This window comes from Chiloscyllium plagiosum, chromosome 19 (genome assembly GCF_004010195.1).
Source record: "Chiloscyllium plagiosum isolate BGI_BamShark_2017 chromosome 19, ASM401019v2, whole genome shotgun sequence".
Taxonomy (NCBI): Eukaryota; Metazoa; Chordata; class Chondrichthyes; order Orectolobiformes; family Hemiscylliidae; genus Chiloscyllium; species Chiloscyllium plagiosum.
This window is the reverse complement of record NC_057728.1, coordinates 16,520,993-16,545,851: the sequence shown is the minus strand read 5'-3', so window position 1 is coordinate 16,545,851 and position 24,859 is coordinate 16,520,993. Positions and strand designations below refer to the sequence as shown.

Sequence of the window (24,859 nt, the reverse complement as noted above, 5' to 3'; positions counted from 1 at the left end):
CCTTGTCTCGTCAAATCCCTCGAACTCAGCACCGCCTTCCTAACCTGCAATCATCTTCCTGATCTCTCCGCCCCCACCCCACTCCGGCCTATCGCCCTCACCTTGACCTCCCTCCACCTATCGCATTTCCAAAGCCCCTCCCCCAAGTCCCTCCTCCCTACCTTTTATCTTAGCCTGCTGGACACACTTTCCTCATTCCTGCAGAAGAGCTTATGCCCGAAATGTCGATTCTCCTGTTCCTTGGATGCTGCCTGACTTGCGCTTTTCCAGCAACACATTTTCAGCTCGGATCTCCAGCATCTGCAGCCCTCACTTTCTCTCAATAACTGTCATTGTCACACTTGGGTAACCACAGCTCAAAAACAGTTTTCCAGACTTTCCAACACTATCTCTGCGAAGCAAGACCAGTCTGTCTGAGGTAAAAGCAGGGTGATATAAAGTACCTCATATTACCCTGTTTTGATTTGTTTTGATTTGATAAGCCCTGTTCTGATGTGCTTTTCCAAAATGCAGCACCTCGCATTTATCTAAATTAAACTCCATCTGCAACTTGTCAGCCCATTGGCCTATTTGATCAAGATCCCTTCTTTGCTGTCCACTCCACTTCCAATTTTGGTGTCATCTGCAAAATTACTAACTATACCTTGTATGTTCACATCCAAATCATTTATGCAAATGACAAAAAGTAGTGGACCCAGCACCGATTCTTGTGGCACACCTCTGATCACAAGCCTCCAGTCTGAAAAACAACCCTCCACCACCACCCTCTGTCTTCTACCTTTGATCCATTCTTTATCCAAATGGCTCTGTATTCCATGAGATCTAACCTTGCTAACCAGCCTCCCATGAGGAACCTTGTTGAACACCTTACTGAAGTCCATTTCAATCATGACTACCGCTCTGCCCTCATCAAAGCTCTTTGTTATTTGTTCAAAAAACTAATTTAAGTTTGTGAGACATGATTTCTCACGCACAGCTTTGATTTGCAGTCGTTACCTTGGTTACTCTTGTATGAAATAGGTTACTTTCTAGGTTAGATTGTTTGTCCATTACCTTTTTATTCAACAGTATTTCAGGAGCAGTGTAGGGAATGACAGGTATAATTTCAACCTCTTAATTTCCTGTCCCATTCTCTTTTCTTTGTAGAATTCCTATGTTGTTGTGGCACAGGATCTACAAGTGTTATAAGCTTTGTGCCCCTGACCTTCGATAGCTGCTGACTGGTTATGATTCACCTTTGAGAAGTGATGAAATTTCTTGCCTGGAACTGCAACAATGAAAATGTACGATTGCAAGAGGGGATTCTTGCCACCGTATCCAATATCGAAGCCAATTCGCAATGATGTCACCTATGCTGCAAACAGGACATGTGCGCATCCAGCATCCACACCCCCTCAGCCAAATAGCCACACTAAACCTGTTGAGAAGACCCTCGAAACACTCAACCAGATGATTGGGACAGTTCAACCGATGGCGCAGACCCAGGAGTATAAATCTCAACAGATGCTTTCGGTTGTTAAAGCTAACTCGCAAGCACAAAACACTTCAGTCCACCAAGTTGTTTCACAGGCAGCATCTCAACCTCTTCCAAGGAAATGGCCGATCCCAGTCCTACCCAAAGGCAGTACAGTAACCAGCACAAGAGTACAGCAGCTTGCTGTCAACGGACTTGTATGGGTGACTACCACAAGCGCTGGCCAAACTGTTCAGACTCCGAATGCCCACAAAATCTATTCAGCGAGGGTATTACCAGCCTTCAATCCAGTTTCAGCTAATCAGAATCTAGCCCACTCTTCGAATTTGCTAATTTCGTTATCATCTGCAAATGGGAGTGTACCTCAAATTTCAATGGACCAAACACAAGTCAATGTTTCTGAACCTCAAGGCAATGGTAGCTTAATTTTTGGTTTAATGGCAAATAATGTAGTGAAGTGTGACGGGCAGATACAAGGTAAGGTGACTTGTGGCAAGGTAGGTACAGATATGAACAAAGGTCCTGAAGGAATTATAACCCAGAATGTCCCCCCTCAACTTGGCCAGAGAAGCTGGCCAGCTCTTACAAATGGAGCACAAGAAAGAGCTGGCTCTTCCAATAATACTCTGCCAGTTTCTGAACAGACAGGGCAATCCGCTTGTTTGAGTTCACAGCCAACTACGCAGCACACTACTAGTAATTCTTGGTTTGCATCAGCAAATTCAAATGGCCAAAAACGAATGGTGCTTGCCCGGGTTACCCCAATGTCTCACGACTGGAAGGATTTGCAACAAAATCCACATTCTCTTCAGTCTGCTGATAACTCCAACATCAAGGACGTGCCTGTGGAAGGCACTCAGTTGCATGATAAATTAAGTGATCAGAATGGAGAATTGGAAGATGCCTGTTCAACTTTGGCAAAATCTATTGAAATGCAAAACCAATCATCCCTGACAGAAATGACTGAACAGAAGAGAGTTCCTCCTGCACCAGCTGTTCCTCCCCTCTCTCTCAAACCAGATGTATGCAGTCAAGAAGATGTACATAATATTCACTTTTACTTTACACCTTCAACTATGAATGAAGTCAGTATTATAACTTCTCAGGTGTCTTCCAGTTTCAGTACCCAGCAGAATTTAATGTCTTCAGGAAATCTCATTTCAGCTGCTAATGTAAGCTCACACAACAGCGTCCCTGTGACCTCCCAGTTGACTGCATTGTCTGGGCATTGTAACTTTGGAGTATCATCGGTGGGCAGTTCAAATTCAACCTTGCAGCAGACAGTGACTGCATCTCCAGTTGAAATGGGGGCTTTGTGTAATAGTGAACAGCAGAGTACTCTTCCTTTTCCTGGTTCTCCACATTCTGTAAATGTGCTGTGCTCGGCAGTCAATATAGCATCCACAAGTGAAGGCAAACAAACAATTCAGCTTGTTTCTTCAGGTTCTACTCCTTCATCTGAAGCATTTCACGCTAGCAACTCGTTGCACTCTGTTTGCCTCGTACCCAGTGAAAGCTCTGGGAAGCAGGCAACTCCAGGCCTTGTACTTGTAGTCCCACCGTCTGTGCTTGTACAGAATTGCCAGAATGTGGAGGCTGCTTCTATCTGTCAGCCCTCCACAGTATTAACTGGAGAAGAACACTTGCCAGCGAGACTTACTGAATGCAAAGGTGAAGCATCCAGTTTAGTTGCGGGTGCACCTACTCCAGAGTCTGAGAAATCTAACACTGCTCAGCCAGCAGCTGCCAGTCCATTAAACCTGACTGGACAACAACATGAAGAAATTATCAGCTCGCTGACAGCCGGCGGAATTGGGGAACCGGCAAATGGCGTGAATACGTCAGTGGACCCCAGTCAGAAGACTCCGTCTGAAGTATTGCCGTCTTCCACTGAGGTCAGTGGGAAGAAGAGGAACCTAACTTTGGATGCAGGGGTCTTGTCGAAAGACTGTGGTTTCCAACACTGCCTGATGCTGTGTGATGGTCAGGAAAATGTAACTGATAGTCCGCCTCACAAAAGGTTCATGGCTTCTGCTCTGGAGGGTTTGTCAAAGGGTGAAAACGTATGTAAAGATGTGCCTCTACCTGATGAAAAGGAAACAACAAACTCTTCAGAGTTGATGAAGTGCAGTGACAGCTCAGAGAGACCTGAGCTTATAGTTGATGATCAGACTGTTGCCAAATGTAATATACTTCAGTCTGAGATCTGTATCACTGGGGTGTTCTCATTGGGAGACAATACTGGGATGTGGAAGACCGTTGAGCAGAGCTCCCCCTCCCCTGTGGTTGATCTAACTGGCTCTTCACAAGAGGAATTGAATGACGAGTCTACAATAAAAGAAACTGGAGAATCCAGTTTGAAAGACCAAGAAGCACATGAAGATTGTGATACTGTGAGGGAAAATCCACAAGTGCCGAGTTCTCCCTTCTCTAATTTAGAGTGTGAGCGATGCCCGTCAGTAAAAGAATCTTCTCAAAGGGGGCAAGCACAATCGGCATTGGAAGTCTTGCAGGAAAAACTCCCCAGTCAGCAGACCCTTCAAACTCATACTAGCCAGGTGAACATTTTAATAGATCTAACTGCAGACAAAGATGATTTTACTGAGCCTCAACAGAGTCATTCAGTATTACCATCTGATTACAAAGAGCAGGATGAGAAAGTGGTTTCTGACCAGAATGTCACGTCTGTTGAGATTAATAATTCACCTCCTTTAAAATTTTCAGATCGTGAGCCTCAGGGTCTTGATGATCTATTGCATTCAATTGACACAGAAATTGAAACTTTAATGAACTTCTGGAATCCTTATCCTTTCAAATTTGCACATGCCAACACTGCAAAGTCAGCCAGCAAACACTACGATCAACAAAAAAGTGAAAATTGTGAGCATAAACAGCCAAGTGTCGCTATAGAAACTGCGAGTGTTTCCGAAGAAGTGCAAATGCCAGATGAGCCTGTGAAAGCTAGCCTGGTTGACGATTTGGACTGCAACTCGTCTTATAATATCAAGGTACTTGGACACACTGAGATCCTGAACCTGCTTGCTGAAATAGCAAAACCAAAACTAAATGAGAAGCTGCCTCCAGGAGGTGTATGGTCTGAAACGTTCGATCGCTCAGATGTGAGGCTGAAAGAGGAAATGCCAGGTAAACCTTCCCAGAATGCCAGCAGTGACGTGTGGAAGGCTGGCAGTTCCAAGGCAGGGGCGATGAAGCTTCCAGGTAGACCGTGGGGAGACCAAAGTCCTACATTGCAGCCTGTCACCAATAAGAACAGCTGTGCAAAGAAGACGAAACGGGAAAGGAAGGAATATTGTTGTATTAATGCCTGGCTAGCTGCATCAGGTGTGCTTGGCATATACTGCAATTGTAAATTATCGCAAGGCAATAAAACTGAAAACCAGTTAGATTTGCGACATGCAATGCATGAGAACCAAAATAGCAATGAGCCTAGTGATCCAAATTGTATTGGAAAACACATGGATGTAGAGGCCACTTTACACAGTGTGCCTGTTGCCACCCATAGAGGACATGCTTTAGAAGTATCTGAGAGCTGGAATACTGGGCCCAGAAGCTGCTCCAATGCTGCTCCTGACTCTAATCGGGATGAAGTTTTGAGAGACGTTCAACAAGAAGTGTGTGTTGTTCAAGCTATGCAGCAACAGGCTGGTGCAAACAATACTCGAATAGAAAACAATGAAGTGGAAGGTTTCTGTAAGCCAGGCATTGCACACTTAAGTTCTCTTAGAATGTCTGAAGAACCGGTTGGATTACCCTGCAAAGCTTCTTCTCACGAGAAACCCGATCGAAAGGAAAGCAAAGACATTTCCCGAGATCTGGTTGAAGTTCAACCAGACAAAGACACGTGGACTGCTCTGGAACTTGATGATCAAACGACAAATGGGAACAGAGATCCTCCTTCAGACATATTGAGAAAGAAAATTGGTGACCAAACTGACAAGTGTAACACTAACCGCCACCTTGGGGTCAAGCTAGGATTCAAGGGTATGATACACTGACTGCTGTTGAGCTGCAGTAACAATGTGGGATTATTGCGTAATGACCGTGCATTGATGCCATCACCACTCGTTGCCAATTTTGTGGAAACCTCCTGGCCTGTGTGATGTAAAAACAAATGTGTTGACAGTCTGCACCCTCCTTCCTGACTATTCCTTCCCTTCCCCCATACCCAGTCAAAAAGCTTAACTGTGAAACTATTCTAGGATGCCCCATATGTTTTGTTTTTATTTTGACGCACATGGGAGCAATTACGAACCCTATAATTTGCAGAGATGATTTTACATAAAGCTGTCGCACATCGGGAGTGGCTATAGCTCTGAAAGGTGGGAGTACAACTGGTGAAGGACCGGGTATAGAGTCATAGTCATACAGCACGGAAACAGACCCATCAGTCCAACCAGTCCAGGCCGAACCGAATCCCTAACGAAATTAGGTCCACCTGCCTATATCTGGCTCATAGCCCTCCAATCCTTTGCTGTTCATATCTCCATCCAAATGTCTTTTAAACATCGTAATTGTATCCACGTCCATCGCTTCCTCAGGAATTTCATTCCACATGCAAATCGCCCTCTGTGTAAAAAGAAAAGCCTCTTAATGCCGCCTTTTAAAAATCTTTCTCCCCTCACTGTAAAAATGTGCCCCCAGGTCTTTAAATTCCCCATATTGGGAGGGAAAAAGCAACTACCTTTAACACTATCTATACCCCTCATTATTTTATAAATTATCAGGTCGCCTCTCAACTTCCTACACGCCAGTGGAAAAAAAAAGTCCCAGCCTATCCAGCCTTTCTTTATAATGGAGACCTTCAATATCTGGCACCATCCTGTCAAATCTATTCGGAACCCCCTCCAGCTTAATAATATCATCCCTTTAACTGTGCAACTAGGACTGGACGCAGTACTCCAGAAGAGGCCTTACCTCTATCCTGTACAACTTCAATATAACGTCCCAACTCCTTTGCTCCAAGGACTGAACAATGAAGGACAGCGTGCCAATGCCTTTTTAACCTCCCTGTCTGTATGTGACACAAACTTTAAGGATTATGTACCTGCACCCCTAGGTACCTGTATTCTACAACACTACCCAAGGCCCTACCGTGAATAGTATAAGCTCTGTCCTTGTTTGTTGTACTAAAATGCAATATCTCACATTTATCCAGACAGAACTCCATCTGCCATTTTTCAGCCCATTGACCCATTTGATCAAGATCCCTTCCAATCTTCGAAAACCTTCTTCACTGTCGATAATGCCACCAATTTTGGTGTTGTCCGCAAACTCACTAACCATACCTTCTATATTCTCATCCAAATCATTTATATAAATGACAAACAGAAGAGGATCCAGTACGGATCCCTACAGAACACTGCTGGTGACTGGTCTCCGGTCTGAAAAGCAACCCTCCACCATTACTGTCCTCTACTGTAAAGCCAATTGTGTATCTAATTGGAAAGCTCATCTTAACTTTGCTAATTAGTCTACAGTGCGGAACCTTGTCAAAGGCTTTACTAAAATCCAAATAAACGATGTCTACTGCTGTGCCATCATCAATCTTTTTGGTAACTTCCTCAAAAGAAACTCTCAAGTTTGAGAGAGAGTTCTCGCACAAAACCATGCTGACAATCCTTAATCAATATTTGCGTCTCTAAATGTCCGTCAATCCTATCTCTTATAATCACCTCCAACAATTTACCCACAGCCAAAGTCAGACTCAGGTCTGTCGTTCCCTGGTTTCCTCTTACAACCTTTCTTAAAGGTACAACATTATAGTGTGAACACTTGGGCGCGGGGAGCAATTAGGAGGTCAGGATATTGCACATAACATCATGTAAGGCTAGAGACGTTATGAAGGTAGGGCCAGGACCTGGACACATTTGTAGTTTCTAACATTTGTCTTTGAGACACTCAACACAATCGAAGCTTGGTGAGATCGAGTGATCAATGTTGCTAAGGATTGTTCTACTGAAAAAATTGTATATTATAAGTGGTAGAAGTGGAAGCAAAACTATTGAGAGTTCGGAAAATACCAGTGATTGAAATAAAATCAAGTTTGGAGTACAGGTAGACCATTTTAGAAAGCTAAATGCAAATCTTGTGGATTGGTCAGATTTGGAAGGAGAAGGAAGGTATCTTTAATTGTATGCTTTTCTATTTGGTCTTTTATATGGTGGTATAAATTGAAAATGTGACTGAATTCACTGCAGTGTTAAACAGCGTACACAATACATGAATACCAGCAGCAAACTTGTGAAAGCAATGTCTCCAATGAAATACCAATATACCACAGAATTGATCCTTGTGGCTTTCCCGCATAGTCATGTCTGCCACGGCACGTTATAAACTTCTCACCTGCCCACTTCTGCACTCATTTAATTTCCCAGGAGAGAATGAAAGTGCTTCTGTATGAAATATTTCTAAATTGAAAATGGAAGAAAGATTTTGAATATTTCAAACCTGATGCATTAATTTTGTTTTTAGTCATGAAAAGGAAACCTGATGCTTCTAATTGCCGGAGTCCACAGAAACAAAGGAAAAGTGAAACTCGGGGTGAGGATCTTGTAGTGTCTCTTTTCCTCTTTTTAAATTTAAATGATCAAAATGGAAAATAAAGTTCACTACATGTGACAAAGCAGAAGGCATGCTCTGAAATGTGTTCAGACTGTCTGAACACTTCATTCATGGCCAAGTTAATAATGCTACTCTTCGTCCCTGCTGATGTATCTTGCTTTTATGCTTCACTTGTCCTGCAATTGACACAAACCATTGCTGTTGGAAAAAAAGATTAATGCAGGTTTCAGGTTTGATCTAGCTGCTGGTCCTGCATAACTTTGAGAACAATGACCTGGATTAATCTACAGCTTCATACCAACCATGTTAATGTGGAAGAAAAATCAGTGTAATTAATGTATGGGTACTTCTGTCAAACATTTGAGATTCCTTATGAGGGCCCCCCAGTATAAAATGGTCAGTGTTCCAAAATTATTTAGTTCTCCACTTTGTCAAACTGCTAATCAACCAGTATTATTCTGACTTCTGGTTCTCCTGTGGTGGCCTTGTATGGTACACTGAGATCTTAAGATCCATATAGTATCAAGTTGCATCTGACTGCCTTGCAGTGGGTGGCTTGGGGCATTACTACCTTTGTGTCATCTCTCTGGAAATTGATCAGACTGTTTGTTGGTTTTTGTTTGTTTCTATTTAGCTAATTGGCAAATGCTCAGAAATAGTAAGTAGCCATAATGTGGAGGTACTGGTGTTGGACTGGGGTGGACTAAATCAGAAGTCTCACAACACCAGGTTGTAGTCCAACAGGTTTGTTTGAAATCATCAAGCTTTCATTGCGCTGCTCCTTCGTCAGGTGCCGTGTGACTTCTGACTCAAACAACAGGGGAAAAAAAGAAATCTTCTGTGGTATGGCCTAGTCCTGTCTGCAGCATTCCAAAATAAAAGCACGTTTTAAAATGGTTTTTATTTTCTTAGTGTCTCCTGTACCCTGTCCCTGCTCTCGCTTTCCCAATGTCTAGTCCATTGCCCACTCTGATTCCCATTTGCTTCACTGATCAGCAATCCGCCTGTGTCCTGTCAATCGCCACTGAAGCCAATGTTGCTGAAGTGTTCTTGATATGTATGGCTCTGCCTCTGCATTGACCATTTAAGACCTGCTCTCAATTTATTTAACTTGACCATTCCTGAGCTCTTTGTTATTTCTTCATTCATTACAGGAGCTATGATGGTTTTGCATTTTATTTCAAACATACTGGATGTTAGTACATTATAAGACAGTGTTGAAATTAACTGAATGAATAATTTATCTTTAGCTAATTGTCTAGCTTTTTGTGTGTGAAAAGTGAGTTCTGCTCCATAGTTTAGTAAAAGTCTTCTTCACTTCAGGTACCAAATATCAGGTCGAAGCAAAGAAATTGCAGAAGCAGATGCAAAAAACAAGCCAAAGGTGAAATTTGAATGCTGTCAATTTAAGGTGCTGTATGAGTGTCTAACATACAACATGAGCAGTGTTCAAACAGGCAAAGTTGAAAAGGAACTGTAGACTTTACCTGACATGTCCAATCAATTCAGAGCAACAAGTTTTTAAAAATATATTGGACCTCTAACTGTCTTGGCCAGAATAAGTGTTAGGTAGTGTATAGACCAGAATAGGTCCTGGCACCAAGAGACAGTGCTGTATTGCGATGCTACAGGCACTGCTCAGAGCAGTTGCATGTTTTTTCTCCATTGTCAGGATAGTGAATTTTGTAGAAACGTGGAATAAACTTGGACTTTTCAAGTTAGAAGTGTATGTTGAAAGTTGACCCGTATGTCTAAGAAATGGGAAGGATAAATAGTACTGTCAATTGCAGAAGAAGTGTTCAGTCATGCAAAATATAACTGATTTTGAGAAGCTCTGTTTCACACAAGTGATCATACAGACTGGCTCTCCAAGTAGACCAGTGTAGGCAGAAACCCAGAAATACATTTTAAACTGTAGATCTCTTTATAAATGGACAAATCAGAATGGGCTGTATAGATGCCTTTATCTATAATTACCATCTTTCTCTTGTAAACCATACACTTGTCTGACAGAATATGTTGGGATCAAATTCCTTTACTGTCCACTTCTTATTTTTGGTTTTCGTATTGTTGTACATGTGTATATATACATAATAAACATTTGAAACGTTGGAAAATTTTGTTTCCGTATGGATTTCCATCAAAAGACCTGGATCTTGCAAACATTGGCCTCAAAAGATCTAAATGCCAGCCCTGGTAAGTGATTAAGAGACGTTGTGTAGAAGGAGCATTTTTCGTTAACTGATAAAACTTGCTGCTCGCTACTCTTCCAGGAAAGGAAGGAAAATCTGCCAAGTGCCCTAGTCTGGAGAAGAACTGTACTCCGCAGAAGAAAACAAGATATGATGCTGGTGAGGATTTTGTCGATTTTTTTTTTTGTTTCTGTCATGCAGTTTGGCTGAATTTCCCATGTTATGGTGTGTGTAATTATCAAATAAGGATACTGCAGGATAATTACCTTTCTTTCCTGTTGTTGTGTTTGGCACGATACTTGGCTTAGCAATTCTGTTCAAATGTTGTTTGAAATCTTGGGGTTGTTTTGTGACTGTTACCAATGAAATCATTGACTTGGAGCATTGAGCTAGCAGTGTCAAGAATCAAGTAACTTTATTAGTTTTTGTCCTTAAAACAAGAACAACTTGCATTTACATAATATGCTTAAGAAGTCCGAAGAAACGACATGGGAGCATTTCCTTTTATTCACTCATCAGATTTGCGCGTCCACAGATTTCTTAACCCATCCCTAATTGCCCAGAATGCAGTTGAGTCTGCTGTGGATCTAGTCCAAACCAGGTCAAGATGGCAGGTTTCCTTAAAGGGCATTAGTTAACCATACTTTGTTTTATGATTATTGACCATGGATATATGGTGACCATTAAGCCAGCTTTTTAGTCCAGATTTAGTTGAATTGAATCTACTATGGTGGGATTTGAGCCCATGTTCCCAGAACATCAGTTTGGCCTTCTGGTTCTGACATTACCACTACGTTACATCTCATGTGTGTGTGTGTGTGTGTGTGTGTGTTGCAAGTCGCAATGAAGAGTCCAAGAAATTATGTTATCATTACTCACTTATTGCTAATAATTTGGAGTGCAGTATAATTAGTATGCTACCTGAAATAATGAAATGGGTTGTAATTCATTGCAGAAATTTCTTATCAAGTTTTGTTTTCTCGAAGGGTTGTTGAATGCAAAGTAGAACTCAGCAGCAGACACCATAATGAAGAATGGTCCTGAATTCGTTTACCTGCAGGAATTGACAAAATGCTTCTTCATGGAGCATCTAAACTACCAGCTCCTAGATCAATTCCTGGCAACAGACACACAGATTTGACACGTGGCTATATCTGCCTCCCCATTGGTGAAATAACTCCATCTGGAGATAGCTTCCAACCTCTGAAAAACAAACAAGAAAGGGAAGTAGACTTTGCTAAACGATAAAGTAAATGTTTCCAGTGGGATGATCTGCTATAAACCCTGCACTGCAGAGATGATATCTGTGAAGAAAGGCGGACTCCTGAATTATTCTGGCTGAGAAAGTTCTGAGAGGCCAGGTGCTTAGATGGGGAGAAGCAGGCAATTGGTGTTCCTATTGGTGCCCAATAAATCATCGACATTTCAAGATCGGTGTGTTACTTGGTGCCTACATATGTGGCAAAGTTCATAGGATCTTCTGACTAAACGAAATGCTAAGAAGAACGCTAACCACCTCTGGAGTTGTCCACTCAGGGGACTGTCGGTAGCCCTGAATTGAAGGACTTTAAGTGGGATTGGCGTGTGGTTAAGTCAAATGGATATTTTGAAATAACTGCATATCCAAGCTCGGTAGGAGATCAGGAGATGATCTGTAATTGGAGATCCACAGCTCTTCCAAGACTTCAGCATTGCACTAAATCACAATTTACCAACTCCAATTCATACTGAAAAGTGAAACCTTTAATGATAGACATTGAACATGGCATACTCTCATGCAGCAAGACAATATCTTGTATTATAAGGTTAAAGATTGTTGTAACATCGTGTCCCAAGATATTCTTCATTGGTAAATAATTGAAATCCGGATGGAGCACTGCAAATGCTAGTGAAGAAGCGAGATGAAGGTGGTTGGTAGGACTTTGAGAATGCCACATAACTACAGCTCATTGGTTACATGTAAAATGGGAACTTGTGAATTTGCCTGGATGTAAATGCAGAGAGAGAGAGCGGATCTCATTGAAACATAGAACATTTCTGACAGGACTGGAAGAGAGGTACTGGATGTAGGAATGATGCTTACCCAGCTGGGGGAATTTAAGGTCTTAGGAATAATGTCTGTCATTTCAGGCTGTGGCGAGAAGAGATTTCTTCACTGAGCTTGGTGAACGTGTGGAATTCTGTACCATAGAAAGCTGTACAAGGCCAGTGCCTGCACATATTTAAGAAAGAGTACCCATGGGTTAAGGGGGTGAGCTAGAGTGGTTGTGACAGAGAATCATGTAATTATGATGACTGGCCTGTTTCTGTTTTCTGTTTTTATGGTGATGGTGAGCAAAGTTGAGAAATAAGGACAGGATTATTAAAAAAGAAAAAAATTGAGTGTATGCCATAACAAAAAAAAACACAGGAAAATCTTACACGGTACTGAAAGGAATTGTACCTGAAGTCAACCTTGTTTCAAGGGCAGGACTGGCTATTCAGAAACACAAAGCAACAGATTTTGAATAAATATTTTGCATCTATCTCCAAAATGTGACCAAATAATAAAACATTTGAGGAGGAAAAGGGAAGGTGAAACGAAATATATTAGGCAAACTAGTACTGAAGACTGACAAGGCTCTGAACCTCATGGCCTGAATCCTTGAAGACTTCTGAAATTGAGCTACAGACATCGTGGATGCATTGTTTGAAAGGTTCCAAGCTTCGTTAGATTTGAAAAAGATACCATTGGTTTGGAAAGCCTCAGATGTAACATACCTAAACAAGAAAGCTGGGAGACAGAAGACGGAAAGGTATAAGTTACTCTAAAATCTGTTACATGGAAAATCCTGTATCCGCTAAGTAGTAGTAGGACGATTAGAAAATGTTGACACAATCATGCGGAGCCATAATGATTTTGTGAAAAGGAAATTGTTTGGCAAACATCCTGAGTTTTTTTTTCCGACCATGTTCAGAGCACGGCAAACCAGATGGAATGGCATTTTTGGATTGTTTTCAGTGTCACAAATTTGTTGCTACATAAAATAAGAATTCATGCTGGGAGTGAAATGTTGGTGTGGATAGAGGATTGGTTTACTGGCAAAACGCTTGGTGTAACCAGTTGTCAGGTTAGCATACCAGCTAGGGGGTGCCACAGGGATCACTGGTAGTACCTCAGTTATTTAGAATTTATTTTAATGATTTATAGGGAGGGGCTGAGTGTGTTCTCGATAAGTTTGATAGAGGTGAGTGGACACAAACGTCGAGGCTGCCACAGAACCCGCCAACATTTTATAGCTGGATTTAATCTAGATCAAGTCATATATTTATGAATAAGGGATAGCAGATTTAAAACGGTTTAGGAGGAATTACTTCTCTCAGGGTAGTGACTGTGAAATTCACTACCCTAGGATGCAGTCGATGCTGGACAGTAAGGTTAGGGGAAGATTTTTAATTAGGGATGATTAGGGGATGATTTTGGAGAGTAGGCAGGAAAGTGGAGTTGAGGCCAACATGAGATCAGCCATGATATCAAATGGTGGAGGAAGCACAGGTGTAAGCTGAGTTGCCTACTCCTGCTCCTAGTGTTATTTGTTACAGATATGTGACATTATCCACTTTGGTAAGAAAATAGAAAAATGGTTTAAGTGAAGAGAGACTATAAAATGCCAACAAAGGGAATGCTTTGGGTATCTTCACATGTAACGTAGAGCAACTAGGCTAGCATTTTATTTCCCTGTATGTTTGATTTATGGACTGGAATGATAAAAGGACTGTTAGAAATATAAAGGATAGTGGAAGGTATTGCTGTACCTTGAGTGTTGATTACACTGTTGCTTGTTCAAACAGTGGAGAAAGGTTGGTTGCAGATAAATGGCATCAGGGAATGTGTACGCGATAAGACTCTACTGGCAACAAATAGCTGGTCTGTGAAGTGACCAGTTGTCATTGACAAGGGCTTTCTGCCTGTCAGCATCTGTGATTGGCTACTAGGTAGCTAAGCAGCTTGTAGGTATGAGAGCCTTGTACCCAAAGCCTGAAGAGCTAGACAATTTATTTCCCTCTTCAGTTGCTGTATTGTACTTGTTTTCAACCAATAAATGAGAAACACTAATTTGTGAACCAGTTCCTCCATGTTTCCTGCATAGTAATAGAAGTATCTGGCGCTAAAAAAACCAAGGAGTATCCAGTCCTGGCAAGCAAAAAGGATTATCTCAGTGAACCACGTGAACTGGGAGTTGCATTGAATTCCATATTTTCCCCTCCACTCAGCTGTCAGCGTGCCTTTTGTTTGTCAGTCTGTGTCTGTCTGCATGCAAGTGTAGAGTGCGTTTTGTCAGTTTCTGGATTCGTGGTGCTGGAAGAGCACAGCAGTTCAGGCAGCATCTGAGGATCAGTAAAATCGACATTTCGGGCAAAAGCCCTTCAGGAATACGGGAAGAGAGCCTGAAGGGTGGGGAGAAAGTGAGAGGACGGTGGGGGTGGGGAGAAAGTAGCATACAATAGGAACTGGGGTGAGGTGGGGGAAGGGGAAATGAGGAAACTGTTGAAGTCCACATTGATGCCCTGCAGTTGGAGTTTTCCGAGGCAGAAGATGAGGCGTTCTTCCTCCAGGTTCTGGTGGTGAGGGAGCGATGGTGGAGGAGGCCCAGGACCTCCATGTCTTTGGGAGAGTGGGAGGGGGAGTTGAAATGTTGGGCCACAGGGCAATGTGGTTGATTGGTGCGGGTTGAGTTCTAACTAGTAGAGCTACATATTATTATTTTTTTATACTACATTACAGTGTGGAAACAGGCCCTTCGGCCCAACAAGTCCACACCGACCCGCCGAAGCGCAACACCCATACCCCTACATTTACCCCTTACCTAACACTACGGGCAATGTAGTATGGCCAATTCACCTGACCTGCACATCTTTGGACTGTGGGAGGAAACTGGAGCACCCGGAGGAAACCCACGCAGACGCGGGGAGAACGTGCAAACTCTACACAGTCAGTCGCCTGAGGCGGGAATTGAACCCGGGTCTCTGGCGCTGTGAGGCAGCAGTGCTAACCACTGGGCCACCGTGCCGCCCACATGTCAGCAGTTTACCAATAGCTGGAATCTAGTTATGTTAAACTCTCCATTACCTGACACCCAAATGTGGAATTCTCATGAAAGCTGTAGAAGTTGCAAAGGAAATTGACCATTTTTATGGAGTTTCATCGCACCTATCTGTTTGAACTTGGGATGTGTATATGTTCACAGAGCATGCAGTAGTTCCTCCAGCTGTCACTAGCAGTGCTGCCCATTGCAGCCGATCACGCTGTTAGGTAATTTGTGATTGTTACACCTGAAACCTTTCACCCATCGATACACTGTTGGCTAAGATGACTCCCACATGCAAAATCTGAGGCAAACGTGTGTTGGCCTGACTTTGATACAGAAAGTGGGAATATGAGAGGTTGGAAAAGTGTGAACATCACAACTCTATTTTATTCCAGCATTCATTGTTGGTTCATGAATGATTTAAGGCGGTAAAGCACTCCGCAAAAAGCTATGAAGAGTTCTTTGTGAAACCAGTGTGATAAAAGCGTAGAGTGCGTCTTGCGTTTTGTCCTTCAGCTTTAAATCTTGAGTTGTACAGTGATTGAAGAGCTTCATTAGAGTTTGGAAGGTGTACATCTAACACTATATGCTCTATTCTGTTCTGTTGGATGTACTTGAGGTCTGATTTGCCTGTATTGCTCACAAAACAAATCTTTCCATTGTATCTCCAGTACATGTGACAATCAAATCAAATCGAATCCAAATCAAATTAAATCTTGACTAATACTAGTGGAAAAGACACAGAATTTTAAGATGAAAATTATGTGCCTCTTCTGGGATGGTCACTTGCTTTAAAATACGGCGTGGGATTTGCGAAGTTGTATTGTACAGGTAGTTCTCCTATAACGCTGTAGTTGCATTCCAGCAAAACTGCACTTAAAAAAAATGCTGATGGGAAAAGCGGGATTAGGGGCAGACAAGCAAAAATATCCCCCTCAATCACTGAAAAATCACCCAAAACTATAACACAGCCTGACTGAAGGATGAAATAATAAAGTTGACACAGCATGGTTTAAAATGTAAGAGAGCCGCTCTCTGTACAGTACCTCTCTCAGCTGCACTGTCGGCAGCAGTCCTGTCGCATGTGCAGAAAGGTAAGAGCATTGGGTGTGCGCAGAACTGTGCGGAGATTTGAGCGCGGGCATGTGTGCACGTGCGGGAGGAAGAGCGCAAACTGATCCCCCGCTGAAATTGCGCTGTTGCGAACAGAGGTAAGCGTTCTCGAAAATACCATTCCCTGATTCTTCTGTGACATTATCGCCGAATTGCACTACTTCAGCATGCATTATCCAAGAGCTACCTGTATAAGGGGAGCAGCAATCTGTAAACTTGTGATTGAGCATGGCCTGACCGCTGTGCAAATCTAGAATGCTGATGAAACTGAAGTAATGTGTGATACCTTCCAAGTAAATCCTTAGCTGGTGCTGATGAAAGTTTGCTTGTAGTTTCAAGAAAAATAGAATCAGTATAACTGTTCTAATGTGCACGAATACAGTGGGGATGCTTGAGTTGGAATTGACTTATCGTGAAATATGCAAACATTGGTGTTAAAGTGGCATAATTAAATTCCTTGTTGATTGCAAAGATAGGTGCAGAAGTCTTTTGCTGAATGTGAAAGAATATCTGCAAAAGAAAGGAATGCCTGACAAAAGTTGTGCTTTGTTTAGGTCATTGCACTACTCCTCTCTCTGCAAAAGTGCCTGTTAATGGCAGTATCCTTGTTTTTTTCCATCTTAATATGATGAATTTGATTTAGCCAATGGATTAGGATGTGATCCAAAATTGAAAAATGCTTTACCGATGTGATTGCATGAGAAAGCTGATGAGCCATGAAGGAAAGATTCATAGCATCCCTACAGTGTGGAAGCAGCCGTTCAACCCAGCGAGTGCACACTGACCCTCTGAAGACATGAGTTTTAGTCTCAAGTGCAGTATCAAAGACTCCATTTTTAATGTGTCATGTGCATGGAAACCAGGTGAAAAGGGAAACTCTACAAAGGTAGTGGGCAAATCTTTGGCCACTTGTCATAGAATCTCTGTAGTGTGGAAACAAGCCATTCGGCCCATCGAGTGCACACCAACCCTCTGAAGAATATCCCCCAGATCCACCCCCCACTCTATCCTTGTAACCATGCATGTCCCATGGCTAATTCACCCAACCTACACATTGTTGGACATTATGGGACAGTTTAGTGTGGCCTGTCCACCTCACCTGCCTGCTTTGGACTGTGGGAGGAAACCGGAACACCCAGAGGAAACCGACACAGACTTGGAGAACGTGCAAACTCCACACAGCCAGTCACCAGAGGCTGGAATCAAACCTGGGTCTCTGCTGCTGTGAGGCAGCAATGCTAACCACTGAGCCACTGGTCATGTGCCATCATGTTTGAAGAAGGATCATCTAACGAGGACTACTTTGAGAAATTTAATGTGTGGTAAAATAAGTACATGAAAACTGAGTGAAAAACTGATGGAATTATGGGCTGAAGGGCCTGTTCGTGTGCTGTACTGTTCTAGGTTCTTATTGGTTGACTACCCTGCTGTAAATCACGAGGGACAACTTTTCCAGAGATGAGCTGAATAGCTGGCTGCATGTTGACCAGGATGCTCCTGTTCCAATGACATGAAATACAGAAGAAGTTAAAAGTAATGTTTGGAATCATGGCAAACTAACGTTCGAGAAGTGGAAAGTGATGACAACGGCAAGCAGGGAGTTTGTTTCTGTAAGATCTATTAAAGGTGTAATTGACAATGATAGGAAAGCTACTGGGGACTCAAGACACCCTTGTTACTGTGCTCCAAATCTAGAAGTGAATGGTGGTAACGATTTTCTGAACTAGTCAACTAATCAGCAGTTATCCTGAGCTGAGGATAATGCCCATACTCTTGACAATTGATTTGTCTCATAACATTTAGTTTCACTGATAAAGTTAACAGTGGATAATCACCAGAATTTCTCCATACACTGGATAACATGGAATGGAATGAGTCAGAAGGAAAAATGAAGTTACTAAAATTTTTTTAGAAAAGGGATTGAAATCCAAACAAACTTTTGAATATAGGAGGTTTTTAATAACTGACCTCGTGCAGAGAAGATACACCTTCTTTGAGTTGTATATTATCTTGTGTATGGCTACTCACTAGATCTATAACTGCATGATAATGATGCATGCTTAGGTAATAGCAATGATAGTAAAATGATAGTAATTCCATTATCTCCTCCCCCCCCCCCCCTTCAGCCAATCAAATCTGTTCCTGCGTGAGCAATCATGTATAATGTAAGATTTTCCAGGCAAATCCTATGGTAGAATTCTCCGAGGCGTATCTGAAGAGGAGTCTTACTGGACTTTATCCTGCCAGACCTGGTGAATTTCTCCAGCACTTTCTGTTTTGGTTACAGATCTCCACCTTTCACATCACTGGTTTTGTTTGCTCGATATCACAGTACAGACCCCCAGGTTGCAAACTGGTTCTGTTCCTGAGTCTTTGCAAGTTGATTGGTATGCAAGTCAGAATGCAATGCAGGCAATACAAAGAGCCATTTGTAAGTAAAGGAAATGTCAGATAATTAAAATTGCATTCAAGATGCGATTCTTTGTAAATTTGGGTGTTCATAAATCAGCGACTCCTTGTACCCAGTTCAAGGAGTGAGGTACATATGAAACCCAAGGCACTATCTCGATCAAATTAAATGGGTAACCTGAGGATTTGCTATAAAGTTAAGTGGCAGCAGCAAAAATCGCTCCTTTGTGTGTCTGTTACTTTACACAATGCTGTGTTTTAGAATAGTAGGTCTGAGAATTTGACAGTAAAAGTATGAAGTTGTTGAAGCATGATCTTTTTATACAATGAGATTTGTAGCACAAAAGTGCAAAGGAGCCAAGTTAAAATGGTGAAAATTGCAGCAGACTATTGAATGTTACCCTGATTTTGGTAACTGAGTTGCTATTGGAAGAAGATTGTGTACTTTACAAGTTTGGAAACTGAAATCCCATGGCCATGAGGTACTATTTGAGATATCTGGAATAATCCCTATTTCATTGTAATTTTAATTAAAATTGAAAAAAATGCATCATATACTCCCAAAAATACACACCACAAATGGGTGATGGGGAATGAGTCTGTAAACTGAATTTTAAAGCGAGTGTTGCAACCAAGTTGAGAGGGGTGAATATATCAAGAGTTTTGGATTTCGAAAAACATGTCTTTTTAAATTCAGTATCTATTTGACCCTGTGTTAAACTGCAAAGAACCAAACCAGGCAGCTGTCTGCGTTGATAAATATTATGGGTTAGTTTTTTTGTGAATTTAGCAAAAAGGATAAATTACTAAAAAGGTAAAACGTGTCCTGAATTCCACGCAAACGTGTGTTTGCTTGCATACTCGTACCTAAGTTACAAAATGAGAAAAAGCAGAATTGGAAAAGACATTGCCTCAGTATGAGAATTCTATGATTGATGTTGATCTTGGAAGTTTTGGTAGTTGTTGATACTCAAATTTCTATCTATGTATTCCGACTTTTAATAGAGATGGGGTTTGAGTCTGTTAGGAGTTTCAGCACCAGATACTGTTAGACTATCCTTGCAGGCCTCATTGATGGTTCTGCCGTTCTGCGATGGTTAGTCTGAAGGATGTAGTAAGGTGAGGGGGAAGTGTGAGATAGTGAAGAAAGAGATCAATCTGAGACTGGTACAGTTAAGAAAAGCAGCGATTCAAACAGTCAGGGCAGGCAGGGACAAAGCAGAAAACAAGGTATGACTGATAAATTAAACTGCATTTATTTCAATGCAAGAGGCCTAACAGGGAAGGCAGATGAACTCAGGGCATGGTTAGGAACACGGAACTGGGGTATCAGCAATTACAGAAACACAGCTCAGGGATGGACAAGTTTGGCAGCTTAATGTTCCAGGAAAAAAATGCTAAAGGAAGGATAGAAAGGGAGGCTGGAGAGGAGGGGGAGTTGCCTTTTTGATAAGGGTTAGCATGACAGCTGTACTGAAGGAGGATATTCCTGGAAATACATACAGGGAAGTTATTTGGGTGGAACTGAGAAATAAGAAAGGGATGATCACCTTATTGGGATTGTATTATAGACTCGCTAATAGTCAGCAGGAAACTGAGAAACAAATTTGTAAGGAGATTTCAGTTATCTGTAAGAATAATAGGGTGGTTATGGTAGGAGATTTTAACTTTCCAAACATAGACCGGGACTGCCATAGTGTTAAGAGTTTGGGTGGAGAGAAGTTTAAATGAGTACAAGAAAATTTTCTGATTCAGTATGTGGATGTATCTGCTAGAGAAGGTGTAAAACCTAATCTACTCTTTAGGGAAATAAGGCCGGGCAAGTCACTGAGGTGTCAGTAGGGGAGCACTTTGGGGCCAGCGACCATAATTATTTCGTTTTAGTTTTAAAATAGTGATGGAAAACAATAGACCAGATCTAAGAGTTGAAGTTTTAAATTGGAGGAAGGCTAATTTTGACAGTATAGGCAAAAACTTTCAAAAGCTGATTGGCGACAGATGTTTGCATGTAAAGGGACGGCTGGAAAGTGGGAAGCTATCAAAGATGAGATAAGGAGAGTCCAGCGACCGTATATTCTTGTTAGGGTGAAAGGAAAGGCTGTTAGGTGTAGGGAATGCTGGATGACTAAAGAAATTGAGGGTTTGCTTAAGAAAAAGAAGGAAGTGTATGTCAGATAGAGACAGGATAGATCGAGTGAATCCTTGGAGTATAAAGGAAGTAGAAATATACTTAAGAGGGAAATCAGGAGGACAAAAAGGGGACATGAGATCGCATTGGCAGATAGGGTTAAGGAGAATCCGAGGGGATTTTATAAATACATTAAAGGGAAAAGGGTAACGAGGGAGAGAATAGGGCCCATCAAAGATCAGTAAGTTGGCCTTTGTGTGGAGTCAGAGGAGATGGGGGAGATACTAAACGAGTATTTTGCATCAGGGTTTTATTGTGGAGAAGGACATTGAAGATATAGAATGTGGGGAAACATGATGACATCTTGAAAAATGTACATATTACAGAGGAGGTGGTGCTCGATGTCTTGAAACCCATAAAGGTAGATAAATCCCCAGGATCTAATCAGGTGTACCCTAGAACTCTTTGTGAAGCTAGGGAAGTGTTTGCTGTTCCCCTTGCTGCGATATTTGTATTATCAATAGTCACAGGTGAGATGCCAGAAGACTTGGAGTTTGGTTAACATGGTGCCACTATTTAAGAAAGGTAGTAAGGACAAGCTAGGGAACTATAGACCAGTGAGCCTGATGTCAGTGGTTGGCAAGTTATTGGAGGGAATCCTGAGGGACAGGATATCCATGTATTTGGAAAGGCAAGGACTGATCAAGGATAGTCAACATGGCTTTGTGCGTGGGAGGTCATGTCTCTCTAACTGTTTTGAATAAGTAACAGAGGATTGATGAGAGCAGAGCATTGGATGTGATCTATATGGACTTCAATAAGGCATTCGACAAGCTTTCATATGGGAGACTGGTTAAATCTCATGGAATACAGGGAGAACTAGCCATCTGGATGCAGTCTCTCATCCAGACTCATACCCCTACCCAAGTACTCTACATTTACCCCTAACTGCAACTAACCTACACATCCCTGCACCAATTCACCTTACCTGCACATCTTTGGATTGTGGGAGAAAACTGGAGCACCCAGAGGAATCCCACACAGACACAGGGAGAAAGTGCAAACTCCGCAATCGCCCAAGGCTGGATTCAAATCTGGGTGCCTGGCGCTGAGAGGCAGCAGTGCTAACCACTGAGCCACCGTACCGCTTCATGGAATGCTGGCGCTTTATGGCATCATATTTAAAATGACCCAAGCTTGTTTACTCAAGTGTTAGCAAGCTAACTTTGATAGCAAGCCAACTAATGACTTTTAAGGTGACAAGCGGTGGGAAGGTTCATAGCAGGAATTCCAAGATTTGGAGCTGGGGTAACTGAAATGGCCATTTGCAGTTAAACTGCATGTTTGGGATAGTAGTGTGAAGAGGATGGGAGGGTTGGAAGTTCGAGCAGGAAGGGCTGAGGCCATGAAAACATTTAAATTGGAGAGTGACTATTGTAAAATCGTGGTGTTGCTGCTTCATGAGCCGGTGTAGATGGGCGTTGGAATGAGAGTTGAACAGGATTTGATGAGAGCTGGGATTTGGGCAGCAGAACTGAAGTTTGTCATAACAGGTTAGCAGTGGGTTTATGTAAAGGGTGAGGAAGGCAGTGTTTTGATTTGTGAGGGTATGCGAAAGGAAGATGGTCTCTTAGTTAAATATAACACCCAGCTCTCACATGTGGATCTGCCTCTCCTTCCTCAGGAAGAAGCGTTGATGGTTCAGGAATCTTTGTCGTCTTCAATATTTAGTTGGAGGAAATCACTGCTGCTCCAGCTGTAGACGTTGGACATACTGAAAATGGTATCTAAAGGCAAATATTTTGGAAGTCAGTGAAGGAATCGTATGACCGTTGTTAGCTATTTTAATATAACTGGTGTAGGTTAATGGTCAAACAGATTGAGGAAATGGATCTTGAGATGGCCTATAAAAGTAGGAATATACCTCTGATCCCATACTTGTACAAATTATAAGTACAGGTGCTCTAGATTTGGAACAACAACGAATTGCTGGAAAAACACAGGTCTGGTAGCATCTGTGAAGAGAAAGGCAAGTTAACTTTTTGGGTCCAGTGATTCTCCTTTGGAACTTAAGTTTCAAAATTCTATTTTTTAAATCAGAATTAGGCTTCAAAGACTCTGAATTCTGTCGGGCAAATCAGGTCAAATACATAGAATATCTAGCTCAGATCTTGCAGCTGCGATAGCACTAAAGCTGTCAGTACCGATTAATGCAGACATGTAAACGTGTTCCTTTAAATGCATTGGTTAGATTAAATTCCCTACAGTATGGAAGTAGGCCCTTTGGCCCAACAAGTCCACACTGACCCTCTGAAGAGTAACCCACCCAGACCCGTTCCCCATATTTACCCCTGACTAATGCACCTAGCACTATGGGCAATTTAGCATGGCCAATACATCTAACGTGCACATCTTTGGATTGTGGGAGGAAACCGGAGCACCCGGAGAAAACCCATACAGACATGGGGAGAATGTGCAACTCCACACTAGCAACCGTGCCGCCCCACAATGTCTGTGATCCTTTGTGCTTGACTTGAAGTTCCTGCAGGTGACAATACATAGATGCTGCCTGACCTGCTGTGCTGTTCCAGCAATAAAGTTTCAGCTTTGAAGTTCCTGCAGGTGACAATACATTAAAAAAGGGATATGAAACTCTCAATAAGTTTCCCTGTTTGCTGTAGTACTGCTGTTTCTTAAAGTTGGCTGAATGAATTTTTACTGGAATTTTGTGACTCATTCAGGCAGAACTACTTACTGACCATTGCTTCTAACCTTGGAAAATCATATTCACGTCACTTTGTTCATTTTTTTTGTTTGCCTGAAAATCATGTTTTTAATGTTTGAGATACTTCAGCTGAATACCCTAAACTTCATTTTACTTGTTGCAACACTTACTAAAAATATTGAATTTATTGACATGTACATGGTTTGCTCCCTGAGAATGCTGCAGTATAATTGGCTGCTTACACTTTTCGATACAATCCATCGATTCCCTTTCCTTGCCTCAGGATTCATACCTAATATTGAGAAAGATAAAATCCAGAACAAGATTGTGAGAAACTTTCTTCTCTGTGACATTTGCTGTTGCTGCTGACCACAAAATCTGTGTCTGTGTGTGTGCGCGTGCACGTGCTAAAGGACCAGATTCCTTTTCAATCAGGCAGGAAGGATATTGAGTCTAGAAATAACTTAACTTTTCTCTCGTATAGATATTAAAGCAGAAGGTGAAAAAAAAACAGATTGTTTGTTTGTTTGTTTGTTTGTTTGTTTGTTTGTTTGGATAAGGAAATGGTGCAAGTCCTAATTGTCATGAATTTGCATAGGTCTCTGAGTGCAGTCTATCTCTTTTTCTCTGCTGATTACATGGAGAACTTGGCAGAAAAAATCCTCGGGCCACAATGTAGAAAAGACCCAAGGACGTTTAACAGCAGTTCAAGATGAAGCTTTATCTGTATTACTTTTGTTTGACTTTGTCTTTTTATGACTGAGGAAATGAGATTAGAGGAGTTGAATTTTGTAAAAACCTAAATCTGATTCATTTATCATATGATGTATTCCACCAATTTCAATCGCTTGTGCTGACCACCCTAATGAAGGGGTTATCCATTGTATTTTTTTTTACTTCGTTCATGACTTGAGGGTATCACTGGCTAGGGCAACCATTGTAGCTCGTCCCTAATTGGTCTGGAGGTGGTTATCCTGGTGAATTACCACCTTTCTTTGTTGCAATCAAGAGTATGTGCCACCACACTGTTTCGGGATTGAGCTCTATAATTTTGACCGGTGAAAACGGAACGAATAGCAGTTCTTCAAGTCATGATGGTGTTCCCCTGCTTTATAGATGGTTGAAGGAGTCCTGGTGGAGTTACTGCAGTGCATCTTTTAGAAGATA

General features: G+C 41.9%; 1 protein-coding gene across 8 annotated transcripts in view; it reads left to right on the top strand.

The window, feature by feature from the left end:
* Nucleotides 1-24,859, top strand: part of LOC122559542 — a 68,658-nt gene that overhangs the window by 33,166 nt on the left and 10,633 nt on the right. For 4 of the 8 annotated variants that reach the window (XM_043709184.1, XM_043709185.1, XM_043709183.1 and 1 more), the window contains 3 exons: nt 1,147-5,476; nt 7,967-8,035; nt 10,330-10,407. In XM_043709184.1, coding sequence (XP_043565119.1) covers nt 1,276-5,476; nt 7,967-8,035; nt 10,330-10,407 — 4,348 coding nt within the window. In that variant the 5' untranslated portion in view covers nt 1,147-1,275. Of the gene's footprint in view, nt 1-1,146; nt 5,477-7,966; nt 8,036-9,379; nt 9,441-10,203; nt 10,293-10,329; nt 10,408-24,859 lie in introns of those variants that run through there. The other 4 variants (XM_043709189.1, XM_043709188.1, XM_043709186.1 and 1 more) reach the window with 4 other exon arrangements.